The 17,455-nt window shown below is 41.4% G+C and overlaps 1 protein-coding gene across 1 annotated transcript in view; it reads right to left on the bottom strand.

The window, feature by feature from the left end:
- dnah5 (dynein, axonemal, heavy chain 5) overlaps positions 1 to 17,455 on the bottom strand; it is a 428,506-nt gene that overhangs the window by 378,828 nt on the left and 32,223 nt on the right. Inside the window, exons 5-8 of the mRNA XM_041183995.1 lie at positions 15,494 to 15,712; positions 7,177 to 7,314; positions 4,384 to 4,560; positions 1,904 to 2,017 (exon numbers count right to left, since the gene is read on the bottom strand). Coding sequence (XP_041039929.1) covers positions 1,904 to 2,017; positions 4,384 to 4,560; positions 7,177 to 7,314; positions 15,494 to 15,712 — 648 coding nt within the window. The remainder of the gene's footprint in view (positions 1 to 1,903; positions 2,018 to 4,383; positions 4,561 to 7,176; positions 7,315 to 15,493; positions 15,713 to 17,455) is intronic.

Here is a 17,455-nt window from a genome sequence, read left to right as displayed (position 1 = left end):
TACAGGACATTGGTGAGACCACATCTGGAGTATTATGTACAGTATTGGTCTCCTTATTTAAGATATAAATGCGCTAGAAGCAGTTCAGAGAAGGTTTACTAGAGTAATACATGTTTTATGAGGAAAGGTTGGACAGACTAGGCTTATATCCACTGGAGTTTAGAAGAGTAAGAGGTGACTTGATTGAAACATATATGATCATGAGAGTTCCTGACAGAGTAGATATGGAAAGGATGTTTCCTCTTGTAGGAGGATCTAGGACTATGGTTATTGTTTAAAAATAAGGGGTTGCCCATTTAAGACAGAGATGAGAAGAATTTTTTTTTCTGAGGGCACTCTCGTCCTCAAAAGGCAGTAGAAGCAGAGTCTTTGACAATTTTTAAGGTAGAGTGAGATAGATTCTTGATAAGCAACAGGGTGAAAGGTTATGAGGGTAGGTGGGAATGTGGAGTTGAGGTCACAATCAAATAAGCCATGATCTTATTGAATGGCAGAGCAGGGGGGGGGCTGAGTGGCCTGCTCCTGCTTGTAAGTCCTTTGTTTGTAAGTTCGTATGATTCCTTGACCACTCTTTGGAGCCCTACAATAAATGCTTGCCAGGGTCTCCGGAATGGTAGTCATGGCATCCTGCACATGGAACAGCAAAGGGGAGTGGTGATTTAGAAGACAAAGCACATGGAAGGCCTTCCATGACATCAGAAATAACATTGGCTACTCACATTTCAAAATTCCAGCGATAATGATAACTCTCAGTGGAGACCTGGGATTTCCTGCGGAACAAAGTGGTGGCAGAGGCAGGCATTTTATTGGTCCCGAGACAGGTTGCCTGCCTCTGTTTACACCACCATGTGCTTCCATGCTGGTGCAGTAGGTCCAATTCCAGCCCATTCTCACCTCCTTAAAATGAAAATCACGCAGGCCAGCACCGCTGGGTCGGAGGCATGATTGCAAAGTCTGGAAATTTCCCTACAGCCAATTCCTGCCTCAGCGATGAAAATCCCGTCCATAGAATATAAAAGTAAGGAAGTTATGATGTTACGATCTGGCATCTGTCAATCTTGGGAAATGATGGACTGCTCCTGGGGCTTATATCACTTCTGGATGAACATCGTCTGTTGTGGCTGGAGACACCGATTCGCGAATGGCAGTCCCTTTTGTAGCTGATACATATGAATGGCATTGCCCCAAGGTCAACTCATGTTTTTTTCTTTCCAGTGGGCTCCCTTTTCTGCCATCTGGTCATTTTTGTCCTCTGCTTTTTCCACACCCTTCTTGACTGCTCGTCTCCAGGCACTCCAGCCAGCGGCAAGAACTTCCCAAGCACTGACTCTGATCCAGGACAACTTAAGGTCTCACTCACCGATGTCCTTGTATCACAGATGTGGACGAGCTGCTGGTGTCATGCGAATAGCAAGCTTGCCATAGAACATATCTTTGGGGACGTGGCCATCATCCATTCGGCACACATGACCCAGATGATGAACCTTTTAAAAAAACCAGTTCCCCCTCAACTGGAGGATTGTGTCCAATTCTGAGCATCTCACTTTAGGGAGGACGTACAGGCTTTAGAGAGGGTGCAGAAAAGATTTATACAAATGGTACCAGGGATGAGGTGCTTCAGTTATATGGCTAGATTGGAGAAGCTGTGGTTTGTCCCCCTTAGGGAAGATTAAGAGGAGATTTGATAAAGGTATTCAAAAGAGAATTGGATAAGCACGGAAGAGAAAAAATTTGCAGGGCGGCTACAGGGAAAGGGCTGGGGAGAGTCCCACTGAGAAACTCTTGCAGAGAGCTGGCATGGACATGGCGAGTCAAATGGCCTCCTTCTGTGCTGTAACCAGTTTATAATTCTACTCTGATTCTATCCATTTACGGTAAGCAGTAGGAGATTGTAAATACTTACAGGATCACTGTTGTATAACGGATCACAGAATTTCTCTAGTGTGTAGAGGTACTTCACATTATCTTTGGCCTCATTACCTGCATCAGTAATTCGAATGTCCAATTCTCGCCAGCTCTGGAAGGACAACAGACCATAAATAATTATTTTGACTAAGCAAGACAGCCAAATAACTGTGATTTGCACTAAGGTAAATCCTTCTCTAGTATTTGGAAAAAAATAACCTGATGAGTAAATCTCATTTAGCCTGATTCTGGTTACCTCTCTTTAAAAGGGTACTCCAAACAACAAGCAAATTGATGTAGTTTACTGAAGCAAATTATATGACCTGGACCTTCAAATACCTCTTAAAATTTTGTGATCAAAGTTTTAGTAAAGGAAAATAGGTAAAATGAATTAAATAAAATGTGGTATGAAATTTAGAAATCAATAAATTAACTTAATAAACATACAAGTTTCAGGAGAAAAAAGCAGCCTTTCATGGACTAGGGTAAAACTATAAGAAAGGCATAAAAAGGCAGGTAAGTAATGCAGCTTTGCAAAGATTTAGGTGAAATTAATTAAATAAATGGGGCATAAAGTCAACAAAAATGGAGCTTAACTAAATTAAGGACATAAACTTCATGAATTCAAAGTAGCATTACACAGAACCAAGATTGGAAAAAATAAAATTAAATAAACTGCACCGCAGTTGGAAACGAATAAATGAATTAAATACAAATAAAATGTTGCAACATTTATGAAAAAGACACAAATGTCATGAATTTATAATGGCATTATACAGAATTGGAAGAAATAGCAATAATTAAACTGAACAGGGTCACCAATAGCATGGATAAGATGAACATAACTGCAGTTGACTGGCATAGCAGCTGCATCAGATGGTTTTCACACACTTTGAAAAGCATCAAAAAACATAGGCATGCAACACTGAAGAACTTGATACCAAAGACGTATATTGAAAGGATAACACACGCCATCAGGAGCTGTGAATTTCAATGAGTTTTAAAAAGGATAATACAAGCAAAAGCAAACTTAGACAAACCAGAGTCTAAGAGAACGTGGAGGAAAGCTAAATCAAAAAGAAAGCCTCTGTAACAATTGGAAGTTAAAGGAACTACCAAGTTCAGAGGGAACAAAAGAATGAAGGGATATCATAAAGTGAGTACTTAGTGAATTTAAAATATAGTTGGACAAACAAGAAATAAAGGGCAGTAGTAGAGGCAAAGGACAAAATTAAATTGTAAAATGGATCAGAAGAAAAAGCCGAAGTAACACGGAGCTGTGTGTTCAATTTATGATGTTTGCAATGGGAAAACTAAGCTTTGCTTAACAGATGAGTGAGGAAACGCAACAATTGTTTACTGATAACTAAGCTAAAATTGAGAGCTATGACTTTAGACCAGAAGTTACAGGAATTTACAACGCAGGCAGAATTAGCTGATTTTCACATGTGATGGATATTATTAGGTTCAGTAGGTGAAGTCTGTGAAATAGCCAAGCTTAGACCAGACTATGAGGGTAAACGGTGAGAGATCAGATCTGGAAAACAGCATAACCAGGGACAAAATAGCCATGAAACAGAGACAAGTGCTGTTGGAAATGGATGATTAAAGTTAGTAAAAAAAATTATGAGGACTGCGAAAGTCTATGAAGGCTATCAAATAGTTTACACTAAAAAACCAATATCACTCCAACAATGCATAAGGAACCAAGGCGGAGTGGGGTGGGGGGGGTAGAGTTTAAAGTTGAGGTGCGTCATGAGGATGCCAACCCATTGATGCCCAAGGCCCATTTGATCTAATAGTCAGGTAGAGCTCCAAATGGACTCGCCTGTTCATTGGTAGGAGGTTGTATACATACATTAGAATTCTACCCCAGATGTCAGACCCCAATTACAACTTTGCTATTGTACATACATTGATTGGCCTAACCAATGTTCCTTATAGTGACTGCTGGAGGCCAGTCAAAAACAGCTAAAGAAACTTTTTGTTTCTCCTTAAAATTAAAAATCTGCAGATAACATATAATGGGCATACTATCTGATGTATTCAGTCATTGCAACTAAGTTGCTCCAATTATTTCTTTATTATTATGTAGCAATACTGTTATAAAACAGCATTATCTTCACATTGCTCAGCAATATCATGGAAACAGCATCGATATTATAGATATACATCTGTGAATTTCTGTTCTGAAAAATAGAACATTTCACATTTTTATATAAACACTGGAAAAAATTACTTTGTGCCAGAACATAGTCAAAATATTAACCAGAGCAAGCTACATTAAATTCTTCCAGATCAAATGTAGCATAGGTCAGAAGCAGTAAAAGCTCAGTCTAGATCAACACTTTCACTATAATAGCCTGTATTTAATTCATATAGGTGCAAAGGGGGTTGCTGATAGAATTCTAACCCCTATGTCACCCACGTCCTAATTTTTTGTGAAGTTCAATCAAAGAAAAAGACAGGAGGAAGCACCTTAAGAAGCTTAGATTTTGCTGTTGTAAGAACTCCAAGTACTGCCTTCACATTTTGACCCTTTAGTTGATCTAGTAGATAATTGAACCTTGACATTCTTTTCTTCCAGTGATCCAACTCTGCACGTGGACCTAGATCGTCAGCTTCCTTACGCAATTGTTCACTTTCAGCAAGAACCTAGAATTGGCAAACTAATGTTAAATGGAACAGGTCCGATTCAGTATTATATTGACAATACTCATACAATGACACATTTTACCAAAATGCTGAGGAAACTTCTTTTATCAAAGTCTTAAATGCCATCCTATGTGGCTGTGACATAGGTAAACTTTTGACACAGTTGGCCACACCATCTTCCTCCAGCGTCTCTCCATTACCATCCAGCTGGGTGGAATGCCACGCACCTGGTTCCATTGTTATCTATCTAATCATAGCCAGAGGATCACTTAAAATAGCTTCTCTTATCATTCTCGTGCTGTTACCTCTGGTGTCACCCAATAATCTATCCTTAGACCCCTCCTATTTCTTATCTACATGCTGCCCCTCAGCTACATCATCCAAAAACATAAAGCAGGTTTCACATGTATGCTACTGACACCCAGCTTTACCTCACCACCATCTCTCTTAATTCCATCACAGTTGTTAACTTATCAGGCTGCATGTTGGACATCGACTACTGGATGAACCAAAATTTCCTCCACACAAACATTGGGAAGACCAAAGTCATTGGCCAGGATTTTCTGATCCCATCGCAGGTGGGATCTATCGCAGGTGGGATGGAGAATCTGGTGAGCCAGTCAACAGTCCATTGGCTTTTGGTGGGACTTTGTGGTCCTACCCAAATCCCGGCCATCATCTTCAGCTTCTGGTTAAAAACTCCATTCCCTAGCTACTGATTTCATCCCTCTCCCTGGCAACTATGAGAGGCTTAAATAGACTGTTCACAATCTTGGTGTCATATTCGACCTCAAAATAAACTTCATGCCACATAACTATGTTCTCAATAAGACCGCCTATTTACACCTCTGTAACATTGCCCGACTTCATTCCTGTCTTAGCTCACCTGCTGCTGAAAATCTTATCCATTCCTTTGTCATCTCTAGACTTAACTATTCCAACATGGCTGGTTTCCCTGATTCTACCATCTGTAAATTCGAGGTCAACCAAAACATTGTTGTCCATACCCTTATGTGTCCCAAGACCTGTTCACCCATCAACCCCGTGCTGCTGACCTGCATTGGCTCCCAGTTAAGTAATGTCAATCTTAAAACTATCATCCTTGTTTTCAAGTCCCTCCTTGGCCATGCTCCTCTCTATCTCTGTAATCTTCCCCAGCCCAACAATCATCTGAGATATCAGCACTCATCTAATTCTGGCCTCTTGTGCATCCCTGATTTTAATTCCTCCATCATTGGAGTTTGCGCCTTCAGCTGCCCAGGGCCTAAGCTCTAGAATTCCCTCCCTTCACCTCTCCACCTCTCTTTCCTCCTCCAAGACAATTCTTAAAACATATCTGACCAAGCTTTTCGACTTCTGCCCAAATAACGCCTGCAACTTGGTGTGGCTTTGTTCATGGCACTACATAAATATACATTGCTGTTGTTGTTTATTCCGCTCACCGTGCAACCATCATTGAAACCTTGTGTTATTTAATCCAAATACTATAATATTTCAAGGTAGTCCTGACCAAGTTTCTGGGCACAATGCAAATGCGCTATCTAACAAAACAAACAAAACTTTTGAATCCATTCCAGCAGTGGACTCCAAATTATTCACTATACTTTTATTGATGTTAACTTCAACAGACATTTAACCATATTGTATGTGGAATAAAAAATTGTTGCTTGGATGAAGTACAGTAGAGGGGCCTGGAACTATACTACCGTTTCACGGCAAAGAGTGAATGCTTTCAGGAGAGACAGTGGAAGGCGTTTAACATACATTTTAAAGAAATAGAAGGAAAATGCAGAGTTCAGAGTCCTTATTTAAAAGTATTTTTAATCTGTGTTGAAAATGCAAATTGTTTCAAAATTGCTTTATTGGTAAAGTTGGTCGGTGTATCTGTTTAATTATTTTGACAGGAAATCCCATTCACACAGCATATGCTTGTAGGCTGTAATGTAGATCATCTTAGTCCCTCTGTGGTGAGTACTTGATCTCACCTAGAGAGATGAGAAGAAGCCTTCTTAGAAGAAAAACTGGAATTCACATTTAGTTAGCATAATATATACACATCCACAATCATACCAAGGCAGGACAGCATTGGCGAGGCCTGAAGACAGATGGCTTCCTCTCATTAAAAGTAAGCTCATGCTAGGGAATCAAATTGGGGAAGAAAGCTCAAAAATGAAATGCTATTTTTAAAAATAGAATTTTTGATCTTAGTCAGTCATATCCACCCACCTATATTCTTACATGTAAACCATTATTTATTTCAGCAAAATAAGCTATAGCGGAAAATAAACCACAAATAGTGTTATCCAAAAATACCTGAGCTCACGAAACACTTAATTCATTTTCATATAAAGACTGCTATGAAGTATAAGGTTATAATTTGTTCAAAAAACATTCAAAATCTACAGCAGTTCCTTTCTGTTCAGGACTTATGGTAACAGCAACCATTTATCATTCATTTAGCATTGTTTTTTTGAGTCACATGGAAATATACCCCATTGTATTGGCTAGTTTTGGATAAGATCCTTAACTTGCCAAAAATTTTCTCCAGAACAGATAAAGAACATGTTAACACTACCTGGTCAATTTGTTAACAGATAAAGAACATGTTAACACTACCTGCTCAATTTGTTTTATCCACTCTTTAATACAGGCTTCAATCTTTTCTAAGGCTTCAGTGCTATTGGCTACGGACAAATAATCTGAAGGGCCTTTGAGGAGCCTCAAATCAAAAGTCTTACATTCTTTCAAGTTCACCTATAATCAAACAAAATAATAATATTACAATTACATAAAAAGACATGTTATTGTACAGCTGTTGAACTTAATCAGTGCAAAGTGTACAAACATTTAATACATACACATTAAGAGGTATATTTCCAATTAACAATGGTCATGTATGAAAGCTAAATGTTCTTTCTGAATTCTTTTGGTCACTGATTTAACACAAGCTTTACCAAAAACAATTTGATAAAAATAACAGCAGTAATTTAATATAATATCAGCAGTAATTTAATAAAAATGTCAATATTTGTGTGCGAATCTTCACACAGTGTAAATTCAAGCCATAATTGGATGGAGTTAATAAGTTACAAATAATAAGTAAAATAAAGTTTTGATGACTAATTCGGATCTGACCTCAACCAAGCCCTTCACATCCAAGCCTCATATAACCTCATATGACTGTGCTGCAAGCTCAGCCTCCAGGCCATTAGCAATGTGAAGCACTTGCTCAATGCCCTTAAATTTACTTCCACACAGTCAGGGGTGAAATGTTCTAATGGCTCTTCCCTATGACCAAACAAAAATCAAGAAAATCTTTTTTTAAAGATTACATTAGTTGAATGGATTTTGTTTGGGTTTTTTTGAGAGTGTATAAGTTGATATTGTGCAAAAGTCTCACCAGAGGAATCCAAACTGATGAACTCGTGACTGGAGACACTTAATGCTGTGGGTTGACAGCAGGAGAAACTGCAAGTTCTTGTAGGGGGCCAGGACACACTCAAGGACCACCCTCAGAAGGTACTGAGAACAGGTTGCCAGGAAGGTCAACTACAGAATCTGGACCTGAGGATCTGGCAGCAGTGCCACAGAGGTCTGACAATCTTATGCGCTCGCACAAGATCAGAGAATACATCTTCATGTCATCTCCGACCCACTACAGCAGCCTCTCACGCTGCTCACAGTAGCACACCCCAGGACTCCTTGATACTCAGGACTCAGCCCATCCAGATACGCCACCTCATCCTCACACACAGTTCAATGCTTCGATCTTATACCTATCCCTTGCTGCTTCCACATATCTCCTGCTATTTAGCTATGACAGGTACATCACCCAAACACAGTGCTACAAGATCACTGACATTCTGCCCTTTCCCTTGCAGTATAAGATAGCAGTCAATAGAAGGGAGCAGAGCAGAACTGGATAAGGATGGCCTGCATCTCCTTAAGCTTACAGAGGAGATGATTATCAGCATCATGGGGTTGGTTGTAACAGGGCCCACAGCATACAATATCCCTGAGAACATTGAAGAAAATTGTACTTTCCTGCCTTATGTCCCTCTACTCTGAGCACATTCTCAGCCTGCTACCTAGCATGATGAGCAAGCTGTTGATGGCGAGACCATAGGCTCCCAACCCCACAGCCTATCCTTCACACCAATCTTCCCCTTCTGAGTTCCTGCTTTTGGGCCCCCAACAACTGCTGTCTGTACAGCCATAGCAGCCCAAGGAGGAAGGGAAGGAGCAACAGCATCATTTGATGTGACACTCACAGCTACCAGCTCAGATACTGGCACTGGACATACTTTGGAGACTAGCACAGAGTTGCAATCAGAACATGCTTAGCCACTGGACATGGGTGGGCTGCAACCAGGTCAAGTTTATTTTCCAGCTCACTGAAAGTTGAGGTCACCAATAAGGTCAGAAGACTCACATGAGGACCTTGATGGTGACGCAAGTAGGAGAGCATTGTAGTATTGGGATGCACACTGAGATGCTGGGCGCGTTGGTAGGTTTACCAAATAACCTCCCATTACTGTCAGTAGCATGGAGGACTGTGGTTCCAAATTAGCAGAAGGCATGGCACAGGGTTTGCTGTCTCTGCAACCGCAGCTCCAATTCCCTGTTGTGTTACATACAGAGAGGCACTGCAGCTGCAGCCTCCTTAATTTTTGCAGCCATTGTATGGACAGGTCACTTGCTCCTCTACCATTCATGTAAGAATGCAGCAATACTCTCTGGCAAATGCACCAAAACACCTCCAAAATTACTCCAGAGTACTTACAGAGAAGAAGCAACACCACACAAAAGAACTTCTCAGCCAAGGTTTTTCTTCAAAAGTAACATTTTTTTCTGTTTTTTTGGTCTGTAAATTATAATTCTAGCAGAACATGAAATGTTTTTCCAGCGAGTACAGAGAGAAAACCAACCCATCTAGGGGGTGAACTCAGCTAAACCCTGAAAATGTGGGTGGGGATTGTGGCACGTGATTAACCCACACCTGTTCATTGAGTTGCTGATGGCATGATAACCTCATACCATCAATTGTTTTACATGGGTACTGCATGCAGCCTGCACTAAGCACACCAATAATTGGCTGCCACATTTGCAGAATGCTTGATATCACAATTGCCTAGTGCGCTGTAGATGCAAGAATTGGTGGGAGGCATTTGAAAACTGATTCTTATCCTCTGATACTTTGAGCAATTGCTGAACATACAAGATAATGTGCACCAAGGTTTTCAGACACTGCACTTGGAGGTGTTGGTGGAAAAGGTGCAAAGAGGAGTGATATCCTGTATCTGCAGGGAGGCAGGAGCACTCCAGAAAAATGCTCAGGAGGCAGAGTGTTGCTCCAAGAATACAGATGCAATGCAGGAAGAAGTTGTCTAACAATAATGTATGTGTTGTCCAGATCAGGGTTCATCTTCAAATGGCATACCTATCCAATTGCACCACTAGTCTCATCTACTACACGATTTTTTTTTAATTCACTCAGGGGATCTGGGCTTCACTGGCCAGGCCAGCATTTATTGCCCATCCCTAATTTTCTTTGAGAAGGTGGTGGGGAGCTGCCTTCTTGAACCACTGCAGTCCATGTGGTGTAGGTATACCCAGAGTGCTATTAGGGAGGGAATTACAGGATTTTGACCCAGCGACAGTGATGGAACGCGATATATTTCCAAGTCAGGATGGTGAGTGACTCGGAGGGAAACTTCCCATCTATCTGCTGCCCTTGTCCTTATGGATGGTAATGGTCATGTGTTTGGAAGGTGCTGTTGCCCTGGTGAATTCCTGCATGCCCATCCTCCATCTACCAAAAACTGGAGTACACAATAAAATGCATGGTGCACTGAGAAAGTAGAATCACTTTTGGTTCAGAAAAATATCAGTTCACATTAGATATGCAATGTATGTGCAGACAATAGCACCCTGCAAAATGGAGATGTCTGTAATCTGTGCAAACCCTCATGCTCATCCATCTTTGTGTTTGAAATGAGGTGAAGCTTTTTCTTGATGTATGTTGTAGTGCACTGCAAATTGTGAGATGCTGCTTATATCTCCAGCAGTTGCCTGGAAAGAGCAGGTGTATAAAAGTTAAGAGCCAATGTTACCTTGAGAGTCAGGGGCAATGCAATACTTGTTCTGCTTTGCAATTTCAGTTGTCGCTGCAAAAGTTGGCAGATTTCAGTCATGACCTCTTTAGTGAAGCAAAGAAATCTCAAGCATTGGTCCTCACTGTCACTGAATTGCACCCTAAAGACCCTCTCCGGATCTGGTCTCCTGTTAAGGACTCTTCTTCTCCTCCTCCCTCTTCCAGCAGATTGTCCTGCTCCATGTGACCTCTCTCATTCTCCCAGTCTAAAGGAGACCTACCAGGCCACCCATGTCTAGAAGCACATTGTTTAAAAGCTTGTGCTAAAACAAATAAAAATGTATTTCAGCCCCAGCCAGACGATTCCCTGTAAACTATTCAAACTTTACATAATTATAGAACAGCATCAAAAACACATGCAATTGCACCAGCAGCCAGAAAATATAAGCCAGAAACTAACCTGTAAGTAGTTCATTATCACTTTAAAAGCAACAATAGGGGGTTTTCCATGCCGTTTAATGCATGTTCAGCTGTGTGGGGTTAAGACAGGGTGTAAAAGCTAGATAGAGTATGGTATTCAAAAACAGCAGCGTTGACATTAAATCAGTGTGGCGTACTGATTGACATCATAATCTTCCTGCTCTGCATGTTGCTGGCAGCTGTTCAATCAGTGTGCCAAACACTTTTACCATTATGGCATCCAGAGCACTTCCTGTAGGAAATGTGCATGCACACTGCAGATATCCTTTTGAACTTCAGGAGGTCTTGTAGCAAAGAAAAAAAATAGGTGCTACAGAGCCCAAAATCTCCATCTTTCTTATCTCGCTCTTTCTCTTAGATGTGGATAAGTGTTATTCCACAAGTGTACAAACTTCATTGAGTTGCAAAGCTGATTAAGCTTTACTTAAAAGATGTTCTCACCCTGCTGTCATGCAGAAATGGAATCAAAATTATCTTACTCTTAGGTGAAAGTTAACTTCACCTGTTCTTATTCAATGGAGGTATAGGGCTGAATTTCCTTTGGGCTTCAGGACACTAATGTTGGGACCAAATGGGGGTCCCAAGCCTAAATTTGTTGGCAGCGAGAACGGCACAACGATATCCCAGAGGCAGCCTCCTAATTGGCTGCCTCCAAACTCAGCGAACAATTAAGGATGGTGGACAGGTTCCTAATACTGCCAACTCAATCAGAGGGCCAGCAGCTCTGAAGACTTGGCACCCCATCGGCAGAAATGGGCACTGCTAAAGCAGCTTGGGAATCAAGAGGGAACCTCAATATGGAGGTGCCCTCACAGGAGTAAGTTCAAAATAAAAATTCAGAGGGGTCAAAAAGGCAAGCCCCTTGGATCCAGGTGGAAAGCTCTCCGGATGAATCGTTGGCTACAGAGGGTGCCTTTCCTCTTTGCGGACCCTCTTTGGGGCATGGAGCCTCTGGTGCCAATTGTTTTGTTGAGGTTTTCCTTACTCTATGAGTGACTTGAAGGTAGTCAGTATATAGTTTTTCTTGAAACTATTTTTAAAAGAACTATTTACAAAGACCTCATTGTAAGTAGATTATTTCCCAGACGTAGGCTTTTCGATGTCTTGCTCTCTTGGAGCTTCTTGGTCATCTGACCCCAAAGTTATGTTTACATCATTATTAACATAATTGTCTAATTATCAAAACCATTAAGCCTTCACTCTATATCTCCTCCCAGTTATAATCTCAAAACTATTACATTATTTTGGTAAACTATTTACATTACATTTCCACCATCTGTTAACCTCGTGGACTGTTTACAGTTTCCATCCAGCTCCCATCTCCCCCACACCACCTCTAAGTCACTGACGCCAAAGGCATTAATCCCCAACAGTGTTCTCGTCTCTCTCAGAGGACGTGTAAGATACAAGTGTTCCCTTATCTTCTCCACGGAAAGCAAACACATTGGTGAAGTGGGATAGCAGCTTCTCAAGACCGCTGGAAGCTGGGCTGTGACTCATACAATGACCTAAATGCAAAAGTAGTGAAAAGCAATCAAGGAAAAATGGATTCAAGAGGAAAACCTCCAAGACTCAAAAAATCACAAACCCTTGAAAAGGAGGACAACAATCTGAAAATCTCTCTGTTATCTTCTTCTGCGTTGCACATTGGACCAACTTGAGAAAATTAAACTCTTTCATCTCCTATGAAGAACTTTGCAGCTGTATTATTCATTGCTGCTCTGATGACAAAAGACGTATTCAAAACCTGAGACAGGAATGAATTGGATAAAGGAAAAGAAGGATGAGGAACATCCTGAAGACACTGCAGGACATGAGGAAAGGAAGACTTTCCTACTACTCCTCGGGTAAACGTTTCACTTGCTGCAGGTTTGCTTGGCTTGCTTCAGCATGAGGCTGCTCCAATGCAGACAATGTGATCGCGGGGTTAAGATGAGAAAGTAGGATTGCAACATCAACATATCAACCACATATTGGAAATATCCATGACTTCCTTAAGTGGAACATTGGAAAATAGGCTAGCAATGTCAAATAAGCACATGTACACAGCATTGCTATCGATATGCAAGTCCTGTATGGACTTCACAAACGTGAAGGAGCCCTTCACCTTCACTTTATGTGGAAAACTGGTTGCAACAATTTGCCCAACCATTTGGCCAATTCATGCTGTGCAGAACCGGTCATAGATAAGATAGGGCGTAAAGGGACATCACTTTATTGTGTCTTGGGCAGCCCATACATACATGGACGTAGCGAACCATGAGGGCGAACCCTGTCATATATATCACGCGGTAGCGCATCGCTCTTACACAAGTCCAGCAAGCGCTGCTGAATATCATGGCGATCAAGACGCACCACCACTGCATGAATCAGCATTCATTGAGCTTATGAACTTGGCAACTCACGCAGTTGAATTCAGTTTTAATAACACCATGTATGCCCAAATAGATGGTGTTGCCATGGGATCCCCACTCGGCCCAGCTCTCACAAACTTCTTTGTTGAGTTCCATGAGAAACATGTCTTCGATGGAATGGCACCTAGCCTCCTATCTGTCCACCATATTTAAATCCACAGATGCATGTAATCATTTCCTCACGTCTTAATGGGCTCCATCCTGCCCTCAAATTCACCTTTGAAATGGAGCAGTCAAAAGAACTCCCCTTCCTTCATGTGCTAGATGAGAAATCTGCCGGGGGATTCTCGACCACGGTCTACTGCATGTCTACATTCTCTGGCCAATATACCAATTGGGATTCTTACAGTTCCACAAGCTATAACATTGTAAATAAAGCCCAAGCCATTTGCTCACCATGCAAGCTTGATGCTGAAATAGGGCGCATCAAAGGCATCCTGCAGGATAATAGCTACCCTGATCAGATCATTTTGCACTGTATATCACGCAAACTCACAAACAGGCCATCACTTTCAGCCCTGAAAAGTGCCCAGTCTACCTCAGATTGCCCTGGAAGGGCAAGGTATCTCAAAAAGTTGAGCAACAAGTTAAGCTAGCTGTTTCATGCTGCTACTATGCAGTAGTAATACGAGTGATATTCGCCACTAACAGGATGCTGCTATCAAGCCAAAAAGACATTCTGCCAATCACACAAATGAGGAATGTGGTATATGAATTTCAGTGCCAGTGTGATGCTAGGTATGTAGACCAAAGACTGGAGGATCCTATCAAACAGCATATTGCAGCCGCTGTTTGCAATGGACAAGGTAAAGACTACACCCTACCAGTCCATGCATGCAAAAATCAAAAGAGTGTCCAATATTACATGTGATTCTGCAATTGGACCACATTTGCTAAATAATCCTCAGTGTGATAAGAATTAAGCTGTCAACTAAGTGGTGTATTTGCATGCACTTGAAACTACATATATTAATACACAGGTCCCTTTGCTGACAGAAAGAACATGTATACACATTGTGCCTGTTTCAGTTCAACAAAATAAGTGACAATCATTTGCTGACTCATTCCTCAGGGAAATGCCTTGACCAATCAGGATCAAGCTGCCTGGTTTAAATTTCAAACAATGATTGGCAGTTAACTGTCAGTCACCATCACTGTTAAATCTCCATGGCAATGCCGCTACCAATCAGAGGCCACTTGCCAACCAGTCAGCACTCTCTTCACATACAGTATAAATTGTTGTTTTCCTCTTATATTGGTATTCTTACGAATTTCATGATGAGTGCAAGATGGAAAGCTTCAACATGTTTCCTTATTCAGCAATATAAAGTTTCTCTTTAAACAATTTATTATGAACCATTTGCAAAGGCCTCATGGTAAGTACATTATTTTCTGGACACAGGCTACTTGTGGCTTGCTCCCTTGGAGCCATTTGGTCATCTGGCGCTGATATCATACTTACATCATTGTCCTATTAACATAACTATTAACCCTTGATTCTACACCGATTTTCCCTCAGAATGCTGCAGGAGCTGGCAGCCTCTGCGCAAGGCTTGAGGGAGGTGGGTAACTGGTAACCAGTCTGTCACCGGCAAAATACTGACGGTCCATCTAAATCGTCCCTAATTGTGGTCTTAAGTTTGCTAATCCTAACTTTGCCTCAGTTCACCTGATCTCTCTCCCCACCCACCACTGCAAACCTCCCCGATGGCAGGAATGCATTGGGGAGCTGCTATTTTCTCTGTGGCCTAGAAAATTCTGTCCATAACTCTGGAAGAAATTGTAATGGAGGGAACACGGAGGGATGAGGTAGGAACAAATAGCTTCACTTATATGTACATATTTTTCTGCATGCACCATTTAATTGTTAAGGCATGTAGCCAAAGAAGGGCATACTAAACTTTTTACTATGAAAATAAAACGCATTTTTGTAGAAATTGCTTACTTTTTCCATCAGGCTTTCCTGAGCACTAGCCAGAATGCTCACAAACCCATCCAAAGAGCTTAGGAAATCTTGGCGTACAGCGCTGGCCTGAGGACTGCTCAGCTCTCCCCAACCACCATTCATCTTCTTCAAAGCAGGAACAAACACTTCTGACAGGAGGTGTTCTACAGCTTTCAGCAACCCAGCATCAGATGTATCAAGGACATTGAAATTTACCTCCTAGGAATTTTTTTAGCAAAAAAAAAATGCCATAATCGTCAGAATTTAAACAGATTCAGTACTTAGAACATTCCCTTAAATATAATACGTAGTACAAAATTGTGTCAATTTCCCACATATAACCTAGTGTAACAATGGGCAGGATATTGCGCTCGGCATGCAGGCGCATGTCCGATACAGCCAAGCGTAAAATGATACGTGATGACATCGGGCAAGTGTCCTGATGTCATCGCACAGTCTTGTGATATTTTGCAAGATAAAAGGCCTGTTAAGGCCATTAAGATGCTAATTAAAGTAAAATTTACGCTGCCCGTCCAACCTAACGATTGGCAGGCAGACAAAAAGGCCAAGCGGCCTTCATATTTTCTAGGAAACCTCACCCACAGGCATGATGGGGTTTCCTAGAGCAAATAAACATCAAATAAAAATTTGCCTTTTGAATTAAAAACATGTCCCAGTTTATGTGACAGAGTCACATGAGGGGACATGTTTCATGACATTTTTATTTCTTTTATTATTTTTCTTAAACAGTGCTTCATCTCCCTGAGGCAGCTCCATTCCTCAGGGAGATTGAAGCGTTCTTTCCCGCAAGAGCGAACCGTGTGTTAACCCACTCTCCCTCCTTCCCCCACCCGCACAGGCAGTGCTCAGCGCTGCCGCTTGCATTCCACGCTGGGCGAGCCTCAATTGGCCCACCTGCGAGAAATCGTGGTGTGGAGCCAATCGCAGGTGGCAGTCAGCATCCCAACCGCCTTGTCCACCCCCACCAAGAGCAAAATCCTGCCCAACGTATGGGCATACCTCCTCCTTCAGGTACCATGCCCTAAGAGGACATTGACAACTATGGATTTCCATTGGATTAGTCCATGGTTATGCTTGGCCAAGTATTACAATGGTTTGCCGTCGCCATCTGCAGTATGGCTGACCAGGAAACTCTCTCACTCTTACAATCTGCCATCACACATATTGGAAGGATTTACAGACTGAGAATCAACCTGTTTGGCCATGTTATGATGCACCTTCTGTGACTAAAGCAGCTTTTCGCTTCATCTGATGTACATTACAGGAATTTCTGGCAGGAGTATAGTTATGAATGGCAGAATTCAATTGAACCAACATGGCAACTGAGCTGGAGTATCTGCCCCAGAGGTAGAGACACTACCAGTGCACCACAGGACATTCATGGGATTACCACAATCCAAAGCACATCCTTTCTCCTATTAGAGAAAAGTTATACAAATTTATGCAGGCACAGGCTATTTTGACAACAGTGGCCCATTATTTATTTGCTTTAAGACTTTTTAAATTGTTATGATACGGCAGGTGGTATTTGGCCGGGCTGAACAAATCCACAAGGGATACTTGGCCACGCTATCACAACAGTTTTGCAATTTGTATTTATTACGAGGAGTTTTGTGCACTGAATTCATAAGCAATGAGTCCACTAACACCTTTAGAGATTTTAAAAATTAAATTAAATTAAAACATTTATTAACAAATGAAAAAAAAACACATACACAAGATTACATCTACATAGTTACTTATTATAACAATTCCAAATATTTCCTAATTAACTGGATCCCCTTTAAGGCAACAGTCCAAAATAGGTTTTAAATTTATTGAGACAATCAGCAAGGTTACCACAAGCACCCATTCGACAGTAGAATTCCAAAGACTTTTAACAGAACTTTGGTTACTGGAACAGCAGACTTCTGCAAAGTGGCTAGAGGCTTTTCCCCAAGT

The sequence above is a fragment of the Carcharodon carcharias genome, chromosome 3 (assembly GCF_017639515.1).
Source record: "Carcharodon carcharias isolate sCarCar2 chromosome 3, sCarCar2.pri, whole genome shotgun sequence".
Classification (NCBI taxonomy): domain Eukaryota; kingdom Metazoa; phylum Chordata; class Chondrichthyes; order Lamniformes; family Lamnidae; genus Carcharodon; species Carcharodon carcharias.
Note: the sequence above shows the minus strand (reverse complement) of the source record. Positions and strands in the feature narration are given on the sequence as shown.